The sequence below is a fragment of the Gigantopelta aegis genome, chromosome 8, assembly GCF_016097555.1.
Source record: "Gigantopelta aegis isolate Gae_Host chromosome 8, Gae_host_genome, whole genome shotgun sequence".
Lineage (NCBI taxonomy): Eukaryota > Metazoa > Mollusca > Gastropoda > Neomphalida > Peltospiridae > Gigantopelta > Gigantopelta aegis.
In genome coordinates this window covers 5,588,293-5,607,557 of record NC_054706.1, presented here as the reverse complement: position 1 = coordinate 5,607,557, position 19,265 = coordinate 5,588,293, and the positions used below count along the sequence as shown (strand labels likewise).

General features: G+C 40.2%; 1 protein-coding gene and 1 long non-coding RNA gene across 2 annotated transcripts; one reads left to right on the top strand and one right to left on the bottom strand.

Moving 5' to 3' along the window:
• The first annotated feature begins 9 nt into the window (after nt 1-9).
• On the top strand, nt 10-11,480 carry LOC121378682 (sushi, von Willebrand factor type A, EGF and pentraxin domain-containing protein 1-like). The gene is made up of 10 exons (XM_041506966.1): nt 10-88; nt 856-1,086; nt 2,635-2,805; nt 3,143-3,346; nt 4,261-4,512; nt 5,301-5,483; nt 7,445-7,600; nt 9,138-9,167; nt 9,593-9,680; nt 10,989-11,480. Exons 1-10 carry the CDS (start codon nt 10-12, stop codon nt 11,266-11,268), a joined length of 1,674 nt encoding a protein of 557 aa, XP_041362900.1. The 3' UTR covers nt 11,269-11,480.
• A 6,535-nt stretch (nt 11,481-18,015) lies between these two features.
• On the bottom strand, nt 18,016-19,265 carry LOC121380097. Its single transcript, XR_005958880.1, has 2 exons — nt 18,982-19,265; nt 18,016-18,536 (listed from the first exon to the last, which is right to left on the bottom strand). It is a non-coding gene; the product is annotated as an uncharacterized LOC121380097 (long non-coding RNA).

Sequence of the window (19,265 nt, the reverse complement as noted above, 5' to 3'; positions counted from 1 at the left end):
GTGAATGTGATGGTAAGCCTGTGTTGGAATGTGTTGGTGAGATACTGTAAGTTGGTAAGATACTTCAAACATGTCAGTGAATGTGATGGTAAGCCTGTGTTGGAATGTGTTGGTGAGATACTGTAAGTTGGTAAGATACTTCAAACATGTCAGTGAATGTGGTGATAAGCCTGTGTTGGTGAGATACTGTAAGTTGGTAAGATATTCCAAACATGTCAGTGGATGTGATGGTAAGCCTGTGTTGGTGAGATACTGTAAGTTGGTAAGATATTCCAAACATGTCAGTGGATGTGATGGTAAGCCTGTGTTGGTGAGATACTGTAAGTTGGTAAGATATTCCAAACATGTCAGTGGATGTGGTGGTAAGCCTGTGTTGGAATGTCTTGGTGAGATACTGTAAGTTGGTAAGATATTCCAAACATGTCAGTGGATGTGATGGTAAGCCTGTCTTGGTGAGATATTGTAAGTTGGTAAGATATTCCAAACATGTCAGTGGATGTGATGGTAAGCCTGTGTTGGAAAGTCTTGGTGAGATACTGTAAGTTGGTAAGATATTCCAAACATGTCAGTGGATGTGATGGTAAGCCTGTCTTGGTGAGATACTGTAAGTTAGTAAGATATTCCAAACATGTCACTGAATGTATTGGCAAGATAATTTAAACATCCAGGTGAATGTGATTGTGGGATGTCGTCATGTTGTTACGTTTCATAGATCTACAGGTGATAACTAGAACATTGTGATAATTCCCAACAAATGGTAAACAATCAAAACATCACATATCAACATCCTGTCAAATGTCACCAAATTTTCATTCATGAAAAAAATGGTAAACATATTTACCTTGTTTTTTGCAGATTTTGACAACTGTGCCAGTAACCCATGCTATCACGGAAAATGCTCAGATGGACTCCACTCATACGAGTGTGAATGTTACCATGGTTACGAAGGGAATCGATGTGAATCAAACGTTGACGACTGTGTGGACAACGTTTGTGAAAATAATGGAACCTGCGTTGACGAAGTTGGGGGCTTTTCATGCACCTGTCCGGACCTGTTTACTGGAGAACTATGTGAGATAGCTGTCGGTATGTACCACATAGAATACAAGTTTGTGAGATAGCTGTCGGTACGTATCACAGAATATCAGTGTGTGAGATAACTGTCTGTTGTGTATCACAGAATACCAGTGTAGGAGATAGCTGTCGATATGTACCACACAGAATACCAGTGTCTGAGATAGCTGTCGGTGTGTACCACATAGAATACCAGTGTGTGAGATAGCTGTCGGTATGTACCACACAGAATACCAGTGTGTGAGATAGCTGTCGGTATGTACCACACAGAATACCAGTGTGTGAGATAGCTGTCGGTATGTACCACACAGAATACCAGTGTCTAAGATAGCTGTCGGTATGTACCACATAAAATACCTGTGTGTGAGATAGCTGTCGGTGTGTACCACACAGAATACCAGTGTGTGAGATAGCTGTCGGTATGTACCACACAGAATACCAGTGTGTGAGATAGCTGTCGGTGTGTACCACATAATATCAATGTGTGACATAGCTGTCAGTATGTATTACAGAATACTAGTGTGTCAGATAGCTGTCAGTGTGTGTCACAGAATACCAGTGTGTGAAATAGCTGTCGGTGTGTACCACATAATACCTGTGTCAGATAGCTGTCGGTATGTACCACATAATACCAGTGTGTGAGATTGCTGTCGGTGTGTACCACATAATACCAGTGTGTGAGATAGCTGTCAGTATGTATCACAGAATACCAGTGTGTGAGATAGCTGTCGGTATGTGTCACAGAATATCAGTGTGTGAGATAGCTATCGGTATGTATCACAGAATACCAGTGTGTGAAATAACTGTCGGTATGTATCACAGAATATCAGTGTGTGAAATAGCTGTCGGTGTGTACCACATAATACCTGTGTCAGATAGCTGTCGGTATGTATCACAGAATACTAGTGTGTGAGATAGCTGTCGGTATGTACCACACGGAATACCTGTGTGTGAGATAGATGTCGGTATGTACCACACAGAATACCAGTGAGTGAGATAGCTGTCGGTATGTATCACAGAATACCAGTGTGTGAGATAGCTGTCAGTATGTACCACACAGAATAGTGTGTGAGATAGCTGTCGGTATGTACCATAAAGAATACCTGTGTGTGAGATAGCTGTCGGTATGTACCACGCAGAATACCAGTGTGTGAGATAGCTGTCTGTATGTACCACACATAATATCTGTGTGTGAGATAGCTGTCGATATGTACCATATAGAATACCAGTGTGTGAGATAGCTGTCTGTATGTACCACAGAATACCAGTGTGTGAGACAGCTGTCGGTATGTACCACAGAATACCAGTGGTGAGATAGCTGTCGGTATGTACCACACAGAATACCAGTGTGTGAGATAGCTGTCGGTATGTACCACACAGAATACCAGTGTGTGAGATAGCTGTCGGTATGTACCACACAGAATACCAGTGTGAGAGATAGCCGTTGGTATGTACCACACAGAATACCAGTGTGTGAGATAGCTGTCGGTATGTATCACACAGAATACCAGTGTGTGAGATAGTGGGTGGGCTAACTGTTTAATCATTCATATACTGCAGTGCACGGTGGGTGGGCTGACTGGGAGGACTGGTCGACGTGCAGTGTGTCCTGTGGTGAAGGTGTGAGGACGAGAAAGCGATCCTGTACCGATCCGACTCCAGACAACGGAGGACGAGAGTGTGACGGGTTAGACACTCAGCAACAAATCTGCAACGAGACCGTGTGTCCAGGTATATAGTCCGTGTGTCCAGGTATATAGTCCGTGTGTCCAGATATATAGTCTGTGTTTCCAGGTATATAGTCTGTGTGTCCAGGTATATAGTATATGTGTCCAGATATATACATGTAGTATGTATATCCAGGTATATATTATCTGTGTCCAGGTTTATGATATGTTTGTCCAGGTATATAGCGAGTACATGTCTGAAAATCAGAAATATAAAAATGTACTCATTATTTAAAAGTCAGGTATGCAGTTCTCTTGGAATGCTTATTACATTTAAACACTTGCACATATGTAAAATAATATGAAGAGTAAATGATTAAAATACATGCTTTGTTTGCCAGTGTGTAAGGAACTAGTAGCCCCGGCTGACGGGTCTGTGTCGTGTGAGAACTCCACGATGTTCATCAACTGCACCGTGGACTGTGACGATGGCTTCCTCCCAGACATAGAACCGCTCAGTTCGTACTACTGTGGGGAGCAAACCGCTTACGTTTGGAACTTCGAGACCGAACAGAATCCTCACAGACGTCTTCCTTTCTGCTCAAGTAAAGTTCAATCTTGTAATCTGAACAATAAAATTAACTGCCTCCCATCTTTTTAGTGGGCCAGGCTGATTTTTGCCCAAATTAAACAAAAATGCCGGAATCTGGAAAACAACATTGATTCATATTAGTATTACGCCAAACAGCTATGTGGGGTTGCAAACGAATCACTACGCATTGTACATGGATTACAACTAATATTGCGGGTAGAATGATGGAACTACATGGTAGAAAGGTCTCGTGTTTGCACCTTTTGTCCAAATATGTCCGACTATTTGAGGATTTGCTCCAGCACTAGGCCCTTGCCTCGCACGCTTATGACTGAAGTTAATTTCAGTTACGTAGTTTATTTACCAAAACAAAATGTATCTATGCACAATAAAGACCAAAGTGATGGTTTGTCTCATTACTCCCATGGCCGCCTGTTTTCTCTTTGCTTGGCGGTTTTATGTTCTGTGTTTGGACAATTTAATTTCAAGATACAGGGACATAGGAACGATTTGTGAAGAGAGGACACGCGCTATAGTGACGTGAGTGGATGTGGAGGTTGCACAATGTCTAGTTTTGGCCACCATTTGTGTTCAGAATTTTTACGTGATACTGACTTTTATTCTAAATTTTAATTTGATCTCTCTGTGATATTTGTATATTTTTTTTGCACAATTCTTTTTATTTAACTGTTGAATTTTTATATTGATGTTAATCATCACTTTAGTTTTGCCTTTACCATAGATTGACACCCAACAGCCGATGTATTTTTCGTGCTGGGGTGTCGTTAAACATTCATTCAGTTGTGTTCAGGTGACATTAAAGAGACATTCCTTTCCTTTCCTAATTCATATGCATTGTATCTAATTTCTAACATACGTATGCGGTTCGAATAGGAAGCAACCTGATGATACCCTATTTCATTTTAGAGACCTACACGGCTAATACGTTATCTGCCACTTACAACATCAAATATCGAGACCTGCGTTGTGGCGAGAATGAGGCTTCCGCGTCCATCGTGCGAGATCTCGTGACGCGTGTGCTGCAGTCAGACGTTACCTGTGTAAGAGACGGGAATTGTGATATTGATGACGTCAGTGTCGGATGTTCTGAATCGGCCCGAGAAAAACGAGACGTGTCTGACGACAACATGGGCTTCACTGTAACACTGAGGAACAATGGTAAATTCTTATGTAGTTTAATGACAACATGGGCTTCACTGTAACGCTGAGGAACAATGGTAAGTTCTTGTGTAGTTCAGTGACAACATGGGCTTCACTGTAACGCTGACGAACAATGGTCAATTCTTGTGTTGTTCAGTGACAACATGGGCTTCATTGTAACACTGAAGAACATTGGTCAATTCTTGTGTAGTTCAATGACAACATGGGCTTCACTGTAACGCTGAGGAACAATGGTAAGTTCTTGTGTAGTTCAGTGACAACATGGGCTTCGCTGTAGTTCAGTGACAACATGGGCTTCACTGTAACGCTGACGAACAATGGTAAATTCTTGTGTAGTTCAATGACAGCATGGGCTTCAATGTAACGCTGACGAACAAAGGTAAGTTCTTGTGTAGTTCAGTGACAACATGGGCTTCACTCTAACACAATTGTAAGTACATTGGTGGCACAGATTCAATCACTGTAAAACTAACACAAATGACAAGTGAATAACTCATTGTGTCACACATATTTATAGCTGCATATGATCAAATTTCACTACAAGACTCCAATACCACTGTGCAGGAGACCCCATCTCCTCTTCTGACTGGAACACTCCGGAGAAGATTCCTTCGTATGTTTATATACAACTGTGTTATGACTGCACGCTCACTGAAATAGTACCTCTTAAAAATGCAGCCATTTTTGAAAGATCTAAACTTAAAACATAAATAAAAACCTTCTTTCCTCCTTGGTAGTAGCAGTGCATCATGACGAACGAATAATCAGTATTCCTTCTCCTTCAGTTGTGATTCCAGAGACTGCTGCTTTACTAGAGTCCGCCATGCGTGCTCTTCAAGACAACGCTCAAGTGGGGAGTTTCACCGTCAACATCAGCGGAGTCGTGTACTACGTTGACGTCAACCAGACAGATGTGTATGGAGACGTCACCTGTCCACAAGGAATGGCCAGCTACAGCTACTTCTGTGGTGAGTCAGTGCAGACAGCGTGTATGTAGTAGCCAATTACCACTGCTGAAAACTAAAAGTACTTGTCGGGGAGCTCTGATCCCAATCGTTTAGTTTGCGGAAACTCCCTCCACCTGGAGTGAATAAACACTATAGAGGAATCAGTCCTCCGCCTGGAGTGAATAAACACTATAGAGGAATCAGTCCTCCGCCTGGAGTGAATAAACACTATAGAGGAATCAGTCCTCCGCCTGGAGTGAATAAACACTATAGAGGAATCAGTCCTCCTGCATGCAGTTCAGGAAGGATGTATTAATGTGGGCAGTAGTCGTCCACCTATAGTCAAATCACGCGATAGCCCTCCATGACAGCAGTTAAAGTGACACTTGTTAAAATATCACTTTGACTCCTGTTTTTATTTTGCAAAAATACGCTTTGTGAATAAGATAATATGTTGTGTGTTGTAATTTTAGTTGGGGTTTTCTGTGTTGGGGTTTTTTTGTGGGGTTTTTTTTTGATCATTTAGATTTGGTTGTAGCAAATGGTTTAAAAACACTAACTACTAAAGTCAAGTCATATTATCTGCCTAACTTATATGTAGAAGTATGGATTGTTTCAGCATACAAATGTCTACTGCTGTCTGTCGAGGGTGATTTGATTTGTATTGTTCCTGTCTGACATTAAGCTATGTGGTGTTTTGGGTTACAGTTTGTATCTTCGTTTCTGTGAGCTGATGTCTGTCGAGGGTGATTTGATTTGTATTGTTCCTGTCTGACATTAAGCTATGTGGTGTTTTGGGTTACAGTTTGTATCTTCGTTTCTGTGAGCTGATGTCTGTCGAGGGTGATTTGATTTGTATTGTTCCTGTCTGACATTAAGCTATGTGGTGTTTTGGGTTACAGTTTGTATCTTCGTTTCTGTGAGCTGATGTCTGTCGAGGGTGATTTGATTTGTATTGTTCCTGTCTGACATTAATCTATGTGGTATTTTGGGTTACAGTTTGTATCTTCGTTTCTGTGAGCTGATGTCTGTCGAGGGTGATTTGATTTGTATTGTTCCTGTCTGACATTAATCTATGTGGTATTTTGGGTTACAGTTTGTATCTTCGTTTCTGTGAGCTGATGTCTGTCGAGGGTGATTTGATTTGTATTGTTCCTGTCTGACATTAATCTATGTGGTATTTTGGGTTACAGTTTTTATCTTCGTTTCTGTGAGCTGATGTCTGTCGAGGGTGATTTGATTTGTATTGTTCCTGTCTGACATTAATCTATGTGGTATTTTGGGTTACAGTTTGTATCTTCATTTCTGTGAGCTGATGTCTGTCGAGGGTGATTTGATTTGTATTGTTCCTGTCTGACATTAATCTATGTGGTATTTTGGGTTACAGTTTGTATCTTCATTTCTGTCAGTTGGAGGGGCGGGATGTAGCCCAGTGGCAAAGTGCGTGCTTGATGCGCTGCCGGTTTGGGATTGATCCCCATTGAACTATTTCTTCTTCCAGCCAGTGCACCACGACTGGTATATCAAAGGTTTTGGTATATGCTATCCTGTCTGTTGGATGGTGCACATAAACGATCCCTTTCTACTAATGGGGAAAACGTAGCGGGTTTCCTCTCTAAAACTAGATTTCAAAATTACCAAACGTTAGACATCCAATAGCCGATGCTTTATAAATCAATGTGCTCTAGTGTTGTCGCTAAACAAAAACAAACTTTTTTATATTAGGGAATGGTTCCTTTCGACCGTGTTAGTATATACATGTTTATCTAGTTGTGATAAAGAAAGTATACATTACATACTTTGGCCAGCATTAATTTGGTTAAATATTCATTCTCACATGGTTCATGGTTGTTTTATAATGACCCATCTTAGTTATGTGGGTAGAGACACATTAAAAACCTTTAGGTCTAGTCTGTATTACTTTTGTTTTATTATTGTCTTAAGTGTGGTTCGTCTGCATGTTTATTTGTGTGTATTTCCAGTGCCGTGTGGTCAGGGTTCGTTCCTGTCGCACGGCTCGTGCATGCTGTGTGGAAATGGCGCGTACCAAGACAAGACCGGACAGACCATGTGTGAGCAGTGTCCAGTCGGATGGACAACGGACAGCTTGGGTTCTAGACGGGCTTCAGACTGCACAGGTTTGCATTCACTGATATAATATTGATAATAATGTTTACAATTACGAACGTGATAATAATGATGGCGATTATCATTATATTGATGATGATGATGATGATGATGATAATAATAAAATACATTATTATTACTATTTGTTATTGGTATAATATTAATAGTAAAATTAATAATAATAATAATAATAAAAATAATAATAATATTATTATTATCATTATTATTATTATTATTATTATATCTTATTGAAATATGTTTTAATATTTATAACAACACTAGTTAAACTATTACTGCATTAAGAAGTTCGTAAGTACATAACAAAGTCTAAATAATACATTGACTAAGCATTCACATGACCCTGGTCATAAGGACAACAATCTATGTCTATTATATATTTAGTTGAACTGAACTGTTCTTCAAATCATTATTAATATAAACTGTTCACAGACAATGATGATAATTTATACAACACAATACAATACAATAAAATACTAAACATTGTTTCCAAATCATTGTTAATAAGAAATATGTCACAGACAACCATTAGAAATTACGTGAACTAAACAACATTTTTCAAATCAGTTTGAATATAAAATGTTGACAAATAACATGGCTATTCTGCATCAATAGCTGGAACCACATATAACTATTCTACATGCCACGAATAGTAAAGTCTTTGGTATGTGCTATCATGGGTGTAGCTAAGATTTTATATGGGGGATCCTGCGTTTACACGTGTTATTGGGTGATAGTCAAATAAAGGGGGCTGTTAGGGGAAAAGGATGTGTTATTGGTCTTAGATGGTACGCACCGGCCTCGGTAGCGTCGTGGTTAGGCCATCGGTCTACAGGTTGGTAGGTACTGGGTTCGGTTCCCAGTCGAGGCATGGGATTTTTAATCCAGATACCGACTCCAAACCCTGAGTGAGTGCTCCGTAAGGCTCAATGGCTAGGTGTAAACCACTTGCACCGACCAGTGATCAATAACTGGTTCAACAAAGGCCATGGTTTGTGTTATCCTGCCTCTGGGAAGCGCAAATAAAAGATCCCTTGTTGCCTGTCGTAAAAGAGTAGCCTATGTGGCAACAGCGGGTTTCCTCTAAAACGAAATCAGTGTCAGAATGACCATATGTTTGAAATCCAATAGCTGATGATAAGATAAAAACTCAATGTGCTCTAGAGGCATCGTTAAATAAAAAACAAACTTTAGTTGGTACGCCATTGTGTGCTATCCTGTCTGTGGGAAAGTCCATACAATATAAATACATTGCTGGAAGTGTGTAGGAATATCATAAATGGCAGCAGTGGATTTTCTTTGTAAGTTTAAATCGAGTGTTGGACATCAAATAACCATTAACATTACACACATATACCTTTCCTCCCCACCACCAATACAACTGTTGTTTGTTTAGTGTTGTCTACAAAACATTGATGTTTGAAATTCAAATCCACATATAGTGTATGTTTTGAAAATTTAGATGCTACTAAAGTCCACTTAATGCTTCATTTAATCTCTAACTAGATGTGTTTGGGTTTTTTGTTTTAGTTCAACGACTTCCAGAACCTGCATTAACAAGTAAGTACATTAAGTTGAAATGCACGTGGTACTTGTTTTTGATATCATTCACTACAGTTTATATCTGTATGTATTAAACCACTCGAATATGTAATGAGAACACATCGCACCGAGTCAGTATGCATACATCAAACTAATAAATACATAATCGCTTTCTCTGTTGTATGCTATTCACTTCAGGTCACAAACTAATTGGCTGGGGAGGGTAGACCAAAATACACAAAAAAACAAACATCCCCCCCCCCCCCCCACCCCCCCAAAAAAAAGAACCCATCTTATCAAACAAACAAAAATAAAACATTAACAACAGTAAAAACAAAGTTCAAGTGAAGCTGAAAACAATTGAATACATTTTGTTAACTAGTCGTAAAACTAAATTTCAGTCAGGTTGAAATATTATGAAATATTTGTTTTCTGCTCTTCAGCAATAGATGCTCTTGCAATAGCAGGTCCTGTGACTGCTGTGGTGGCAGTTGGTGTTATAGTAATCTTCCTCATCGTCAGACGATTCACGTGAGTTTACTCCACGTTTTCTAGTCTTCATCACTCACTTCGCACCTCTCAGTTGGTGTTATAGTCATCTTCCTCATCGTCAGACGATTCACGTGAGTTTACTCCACGTTTTCTAGTCTTCATCACTCACTTCGCACCTCTCAGTTGGTGTTATAGTCATCTTCCTCATCGTCAGACGATTCAGGTGAATTTATTCCACGTTTTAGAGTCTTCATCACTCACTACTCGCCTCTCAGTTGGTGTTATAGTCATCTTCCTCATCGTCAGACGATTCAGGTGATTTTACTCCTTGTTTTCGAGTCTTCATCACTCACTACTTACCTCTCAGTTGGTGTTATAGTCATCTTCCTCATCGTCAGTCGACTCAGGTGAGTTTACTCCACGATTTCAAGTCTTCATCACCACTGACCACTAAGATAGGAAACGTTAGCAGACGTGGGTGCAGGGGCGTATGCTGGGGTGTAGATTGTGGCGAGCGAAGTTTCAATGACGGTTTCGTGTTATGTTCGCCTCGGAAAATATATTTTAAAAAGTAAATGTGTTTTGAGCGCCTGGGGGTTGACCCTGAGCATGTAACATGTAATAAGATCAGGTCCTATCAAACTGGAATGGACGAGTTATTTGAATAATATCTGAACGTGAATATTGTTGACTGGCTGGAGGGCAGGACGTAGCCCAATGTTAAAGCGTTCCACAATCAGTAAATCAAAGGCCATGAAAGGTGCTGTCATGCTTGTACAATGGTGTCTACGAAAGATTCTTTGCTACTAATGGAAAGATAAATCGGGTGTCTTCTATAAGGAAATGTCAACATTACCAAATGTTTGACATCCAATAGCCAGTGATTAATAAACCAATGTGCTATAGCAAAACAAACTAACTTTGTTGCTGTTGGTTCTTTTGTTGCTTGGTTGGTTACTTAGTTTGTTGGTCGTTTGGTTGATTTGTTTGTTAGTCGACTGGTTGGATAACAACAGCGGTATATCTTTAATTCCTAACTAAACTCTTAGAATATCGGTTTGTTAGTCGACTGGTTGGATAACAACAGCGGTATATCTTTAATTCCTAACTAAACTCTTAGAATATCGGTTTGTGTCCAACATGGTCCTTCTTTAGTCATTGGCCATTTTTCTATGTAGAACATCGTTAGATGTTTTTATGCATGCTGCGTTTTGTGTGGTTTTAGTGGCGTTGTTTTTGTGATACATTCCCGTATATTTCTCCAGTAAATACGCAATATCTGTACGCATCCAGATGTCTCCTACCAAACCTGTTATTTTTCTTCTTTTTTTCTGTTTCAAACTGCAGTCGACGAAAATCAGTAACACGTCCAAACACTCCAGCCAACGACTTGGATCCACTGCCTCCTACACCGCGTGTACAGATCCCAAGGCCTCAGTTTGAGGTGGGTGGACTCGAGTTGTATCAACTGCCCTCTGTAATGGATCCGCAGATCGCGAAACCTCGGTTTGAAAAGGATGGATATGAGCCGAAACCAATCCCCGCCTGGATGGACACTAACTTAAACTCACTACAATACCAACAGAAAATCAGCATGCCTCCGCTGTCAACAGCCCTGAATCAATGAGGAGGTGCCAGACGTTGAACTGTACATTAGAAAACAAACAGGCTGTGATGAATATTTTGTATTTAAGCATGAACTCAATGGACTTGTTGCTTCTGTAGTGTGGTCGTATACCCATTTTATACAAGTGTGTATCATATATACGTACCTGATTCCATATAACCGACAACTGAAATGTGTTGAGTGCGTTGTTAAATAAAACATGTCAGTACACAGTATTAGACATACTGCTCACCATCGTGAGCTTTATATTGAACGTCTGCTTCGAGTATTTTGCTGAGACATCTGAAAGCAAGCCATTGCGGATTCTGGCGCGTCCGACCGACACCCCCCCCCCCCCCCCCGACACCCCCCCTCCACACACACCCTTGTTTTTGGTCAAGTAATTATATTATTAAGTCCATTAAATCAACGTTACCCCCCCCCCCCCCCCCCCCCCCACACACACACACACACACACCACACCCCCTTCCGATTAAAAGCATGGGCCCAATTTCACTCAACATCGTAAGCCTAGTTTGGCACGTAAACGTAAATCTACGACTAAACCACAATTCTTATTACTTACGATGTTTTGTGAAGTTGCCCCCAGACCCGCGCTTGGCGCAACACAATATACTTTCGCAACCAATGTGTGGGATCTAGGTCAGTCACCTAAGGTTCGTCGATCAAAGGATCGAATCAAATTGGACGCATTCTCTGATTGGGGTTTTCCCGTTCCAACCGATGCCCACGACGGGTATATTAGAGGCCGTAGTGTGATACAAAATAATAATTAACTCTGTCTTTGTAGTATTCCGCTTCTTACAGTCTCGATATATTGGACTACAAATCATATAGGCTACGTCTTAACAACTAACTGTTTGGTCATTATTAACAACACAAACTGTAACTATAGACGTACGGGCTTCCATTTGTGAAGGGGGCAGGCTGGCTTTTGACCGAATTAAACAAAATGCCAGATTTTGGATAGCGACGATTTTTCACATCTGCATAAGGCCTAATGTCAACAGCTATATACGGTTGTCAGCGAATCAAAACACATTTTTTACACACGCACACACACACACACACACACACACAAATAGCAATCTGTGATATTGTTTACCTGTCAAGTATTTTTGACCAATCTGAAACACATGGTATTATAATAATTAAAAGACACACACCTTGTTAATATGTCTTCTATTGTATTTATGTATTTATTTATATAATATTGAGACGAATTTACCATAGAAAATATATTTACCTCTTTATTATAACTGCCAGTAAGCACATGCACGCACACATATACGTACACGTACCTAACTACTGAATTTATTGTTCTTTTTGTTTTTCGTCGATGCTTATTCTAATACAACGGAGAAATACCATTTGCTGTGAAATGAATAAATAAGGTATATATTTATCATTAGTTTGGCTGAATTTGTTTGTGTGTCTATTTAATTTTGTTTTTGTTTCTCAGTGTGTTCTATGAAATAAGCAAATATTAACATGTTATTACCTAAATGGTTAAAAATATCAGTAATACGTCCCACTAGAACATCAGGTGGGGCGTAACACTTCGTGACGTCATCGATTGGCGCACTACACCCTTACAGGAACGTCAACAAAATGGAGGTAATTTATCGTGCATTTAACACCGCTAAATGGCATTTCAATCCGAACGCGTTAGCTTGAGGTTTTAAATGTAACATTTAGCAGTGTCAAATGCACGATAAACTGCCTCCAATCTAACGACAGATGATTTTTATCTCCATTCTACCATGGCTAAAATCGTGTTCAATGTTGGAACTATTTTTAATCCGTGTAGAAAAAAGTTAATTGGCTAGATACGGCCATTCTTGTTGGGTTTGGGTCAGTCGTTAAACGCTAACGCGCTGTTGACAATTAAATTAGAACATACGACTGTAGAACTTCGGACACATTTAATCAATGGTTATAAAGGAAAATTCATGAACAAGAATAAATAAATAAATAAGAGTTACAAACTATTTTCTGTCACGGTCAGCTGATGTTTATCTCCTATAATTCTATCGTCTGCTACTGTTCTGTACAAGCTACATTTAGTTATTGTTTAGTTAGTCTGTGTACTAACTTTCTTTGTTTTTTGCTTGTTCCGTTGTGTTCCCCGTCGCTGGGTTCCATGTCGTCATCGAACCATTCAGGATTTATTTCTTTTTCTGAATCGAAAATATCCACCAGCATTCCTATATCAAACGTAGCTGTCATCTTGGATTCCTTGGTGACAAGCGCCTATTCATATTCTTACGCGAGTAAAGCGGCCTAATTAAATCAGAGGTGGTTATCTTAAACTTAACAGCTCTAATTTAAGGTGTGTAGCCAATCAGAATCGAGTATTTTTCAAAGTCGTGGTAGAATATATTCTATGGTTATGAGCAACGGTTGTTTCTGGGACGATTCTGTATTAACATTTAATAAGAAAATACTATTTCGGAGTCGAGACTTTATTCTTCGTAAAGAGAATTACAACAACAGAACTACAAGTACACATAACTTCCGCAGACAAAAGAATATTTTAAAAAGAGATCGGTATGCATGACAATAATGGCTAGAAAGAACATGAACGAATGAATGAATGGTTAACGACACCAAGCACAAACATTCACATCGGCTATTTGGGTATCAGTCAAAGGTAGGTATATGAACATGATAAAAAAAAGGTTATGTTTTATTTAACGACGCCACTAGAGCACATTGATTTTTTTTATCTTCGGCTATTGGACGTCAAACATATGATCATTCTGACACTGTTTTGTTTTTAGAGGAAACCCGCTGCCGCCACATAGGCTACTCTTTTACGATTATGAAGCAAGGGATATTTTATTTGCGCTTCCCACAGGCAGGATAGCACAAACCATGGCCTTTTTTTAACCAGTTATGGATCACTGGTCGGTGTAAGTGGTTTACACCTACCCATTGAGCCTTGCGAAGCACTCACTTAGGGTTGGGAGTCGGTATCTGGATTAAAAATCCCATGCCTCGACTGGGATCCGAACCCAGTACCTACCAGCCTGTAGACCGATGGCCTAACCACGACGCCACCGAGGTCGATATGAACATGATAAAATGTGTATAAGTATGTAAAACAGAAGTGTAAAGAGTTGTACGTAAAAGCACAATACAATACGAATATCAAGGTAAGATTATTTTAAAACTGTGTATAAAATCAAAATGTTTCCAAAAAAATTAAAGTTAATTCTGGATGGAATTAAAAACATTCTAATATATGTTTGTTACCAAATATATTTTTTAAGTAAGCTTTAGGTGATTGCACCCGACCAAAATATGGCGCACTATCAGAGTAGACTTGCAATGTTCACATTGAGGAGGATAGATCTTTTTTAAAGCTGTTGTCCGGGGGGGGGGGGGGGGATGTCGTAGGATTCGTGTGTCAAGTTGATCCCAAAGGTGTTCAATCGGGGACATGTCTGGAGATCGAGCTGGCCAAGGTAAAACATCGATTTTGTTAGCTTGTATGAAGTTCTGTACTATCCGAGCAGTATGGGGCTTGGTGTTGTCGTGTTGAAATATGGTTCCACGTTGCTGTTGTTGAAGAAATGGAAGAACCACGGGACGCAGGATTTCATCACGATATCTAACGGAGGTTAGATTACCATCGATGATGACAAGTTCCGTCTTCTGGTCACCACAAATACCGCCCCACACCATCACACTGCCTCCGCTAAAAGGTTCAAATTCTTGAACACGGGCTCGTGCCGTTCTTTCTCCTCTACGCCTGCAAACTCGAACTCTGCCGTCGGACCTGTAGAGAGAGAACCTGCTTTCATCTGAAAACAACACCCTCTGCCACTGTTGAAGTCGCCATCGAAGTACTGTTCTGGCCCATCGTAACCTCCGGACGCGATGATCACGCGTCAGAACTGTTCCTCTATATGGTCTGTAGGCACGAATTCCATGTGCTCTTAGTCGCCGTGCCACAGTGCCATGACCCAAAGCATTAGATGAAGATGACGTCACGGTCAAGAACCTATTGCGTAGATGTAACACGCTATGTGGTAGGTCAGTTCTTCCTGGCTGCCTAAATCGTCTCATTAATCTCACTATCGTTGTTTGGGTGCAAGCAAATCGTCGTGCACCATACCAATGGCGCGTTCCCTCTGTTCTGCCGTTAGACGTGGCATATCTTGGGTGATTTTCTGAACAAGTGGACTCTGCACATTCATACTTCTGCGTTTTTATACACATTTTGCACGTGCAATGCCAAAACAGGGAGTGGTGTTTGCACGGACGATGTCAATATTATCGATTTATTTTATGCACTTTGACTATCGGTCTGATATAAGAAAATATTTAAGAAATCATCGGTATACTTTCTTTTGCCCGTCAGTATATATACTGAACAAAAACAGAAACTTCCGATTTGTACATACGGTATTTGTTGTGTTAAAGAATTAATTGTGTAATGAAATTATATAGGTAGTATTAGCCTTGAGCTGTATTATCAGGATTCATGAATTTTATCGATTATTTTTGCACTGTTAATCGTCGACAACGTGAAATTCAATTTGCATGTGCATGCATGGTTCGACATGTCCCGTGTAGTATTCGGGTCAATTTGTTTTACTTGTCTTACTGACATTGTTGTCAAGTGAACGAAAACGCTTCAAAATTTGTAAAAAAAATAACGTTTTTTACATTGTAGCATTTTTAGTATGCCAAGAATACCCAATAATTTACGCGAACGGGCGACTGGCATGCTTGATGCTGGCATGTCGACAGAAGACGTTGCAAGGCATGTTGGGAGTTCTAGTCGAGCGATACGAAATCTTCGCGTAAGATTTCGAACGACAGGAAGCACCAACGACTTGCCGCGTCGTGGACGTCCGCGTGTTACAACGCGTGGTCAAGACCGCTATATCATGAACACGCATTTGCGCAATTGATTCCAAACTGCCACTGCTACTGCTGCTAACACACCTGGGCTTCATAATAACCGAATCAGTGAGCAAACTGTCCGTAATCGTCTGCGGGAGAACGGTTTACATGCACGACGTCCTTACGTCGGATGCGTTTTAATGCAACGTCATCATCTAAATCGTCTTAATTGGGCACGTGTACACACTCGTTGGATACGGCGACGCTGGAATACCGTTCTTTTTTCGGATGAATCCAGATTTTCTTTACAACGTGGTGATGGCAGGGTGCGCATCTACCGTAGGATAAATGAACGCTATGCCGACTGTTGTGTTCTTGAACGAGATCCTTTCGGGGGTGGGGGTTGTGTCATGGTCTGGGCAGCCATTGCCCATGGTTATTGTTCACCACTAGTCGTCATTGATTGCAATTTAAATGCTCAAAGTTACTGCGATGACATTCTCGCTCATCACGTCATTCCTCCGTTTCATAACAACGCCAACATCTCGATTTTTCAGCATGATAATGCCACCTCTCATACAGCTAGATACACTGTAAATTTTCTTAGGACTAATAACATTGATTTCACTGATGACTGGCCCGCTAAAAGTCCTGATCTCAACCCCATCGAGCATGTCTGGGATAGTCTGGACAGACGATTGAGGCGTCGTCCCAACCCACCCGCTAACTTCAACGAACTTCGTCAAGCGCTCATTCAGGAATGGACCAATATTCCACAGGCAGAAATCAACACTTTGGTCAATTCTATGCGCCTGCGATGCACTGCAGTGGTCAATTCAAGAGGTGATCATACCCGTTATTAAGTGGGTGGGGTTTTTTGGCCTATGGCCATGATTTTTGCACCAAACGATGCATCATGGAACACTCTTTAAACGCATATATAACAATTATTCCCCCGGTTTGTTTTCATCAAGTTATCTTCAAGCAAAGTTAGCGGACGTTTCTTATTTTGTTCAGTATATATAATACATATAAAGAAACCCCGCTGTCTACTTCATGAGATACTCTTTTTCGATTAGCAGCAAGGGATCTTTTATATATACCATCCCACAAATAGGATAGTACATACCACGGCCTTTGTTACACCAGTCGTGGTGCACTGGCTGGAACGAGAAATAGCCCAATGGGGCCACCGACGGAGATCGGTCCTAAACAGACTGCGCATCAAGCGAGCGCTCGACCACTGGGCTACGTTCCGCCCCTGTAATATACGCAGACACGGAAGTGAGTTTGTATAATAATATATACTGATGGAAACAAATGTGGGAACACATGGTATTGTAGACCAAATGTAGTTCACTACTATCATAGTAATGTCTTTATAACAATACAAAGATGTCATATGCGATTGACTGTCTGTAATGTGAATTGAATATAAGGAACACTGCTATCTTCCTGATACTATGGATGAGGGTTCTGGTTGCTGTCATTGTTTGCTGGTTTTGTGTATGTGGTCCCTTATTTCTTTCCATCAGTATATATTTGGATACGCAGGAGTCCTTAATTTCTTCCAAGGCTTTATTGATTGCCCAAATTTCTGAAGTAAATATGGATGCCGAATTGGGTTATTTCATGGAAATTGTCCGATATTTTTTTTTTTAAAGAAGCCACATAATTCCCCATCCCGCAATCCGTCCGTGTAAACAGGAATGCAATTAAATATATTTCTGATATTTCTATAAAATGGTGCTTATAAATAACTGCATCTGTGCGATCTTTCTTCAGAGGCACAAAAAGTCGGATGGCATTCATATATTTGTTATTGTCACAGATGGACGAGAGATTGACTATCAGTAAGACATTGTCCAAGAAACAAGTCAAACAACAAAACATTTTAACAAATTTATATACAAACTATAAATATACAAAATGACGATTTCACTCCAAACGCATCACTACCCAAAACTTAAATTAAAACCCCCAAAAAAACTATATTCTGGTGTCCATGGTAAGCCAGTCTAAGCCAACTCGCTAAATCAATGTTCGAGCCTTACTTAAATAATCATTTTAAACCAGTTCAGTTTGTATCAGTATAAACTCATCTGAAATCACTGTCATTGCGAATACTATCAGTATCTTGATGACGACCAGACACTAGCACATCTTGGTTGGTTGGCTGTTGACATCTCTTGCAGACATCCTAACAACAGTCCGCCACCACGCTAGTCTGTAGACATCTCTTGCAGATGGTTCTCCTACAGTTCCGCTGGTTACATCTGTGTCATCCCTCACACCCAGTTATAGCTCACATAGCCATCATAGCTCTCGTAGCTCACATACTTCTCATGGTTCTGGGTCACGCTCAAACCCAAAGGTTCTCGTGGTTCTGGCTCACGCTCAAACCCAAAAAGCTGAAACAAAAATGTCTACAAATAGGCTCACTTAATATAATTATGGCAATAAAATACCACCTCATTATCAAGCCCGTCTGACACTTATAAAAACTATTGTAACACAATAAACCAAATTAACCTTAACCCCTTGTTTTGTACCATATTTACTCCTGGTGCACAACACAAATTACGCTTAACCCTCTAATACGGTCAGTTCCACAACCGAAAACATACACCATACACACACCCAAGTACCCTATAACAAAGTAAAACTACCTAAGTTATAGCACCTGATATTATGCACTAATATACAACACCACTTACATGTATATCTAAATACAAACAAATAAACAACCCTATTAATAATCACCACAAACAAATTACAATTAACTAAATTGCCCTGTATTTGAGTCTTGGGGGAAAATATAGTCAAACTATCTGTCCAAAAGACTAAACCACATACCTCCTAAGAGCCATTTCCCAGTCAACTTGCCTGCTGGAAACCTTCTTGGCAAATGCACTGATGAACAGACAGGTGACGTTTACCTTTCCCACAGCCTGTATGCTTTTTACCTGCAGGTTAATTTCCCACTGAAGAAACTCAATATACTGCTCATAAAAAGTTATGACAACGTTTTCACAATTTACCCAGTATGCTCATGCTCTACCAGATATGGACAAAATATTGGGCATTTATTATATAAACCCCCTCTAACATCATAAAATACATGAAACTAATCTTTTCTG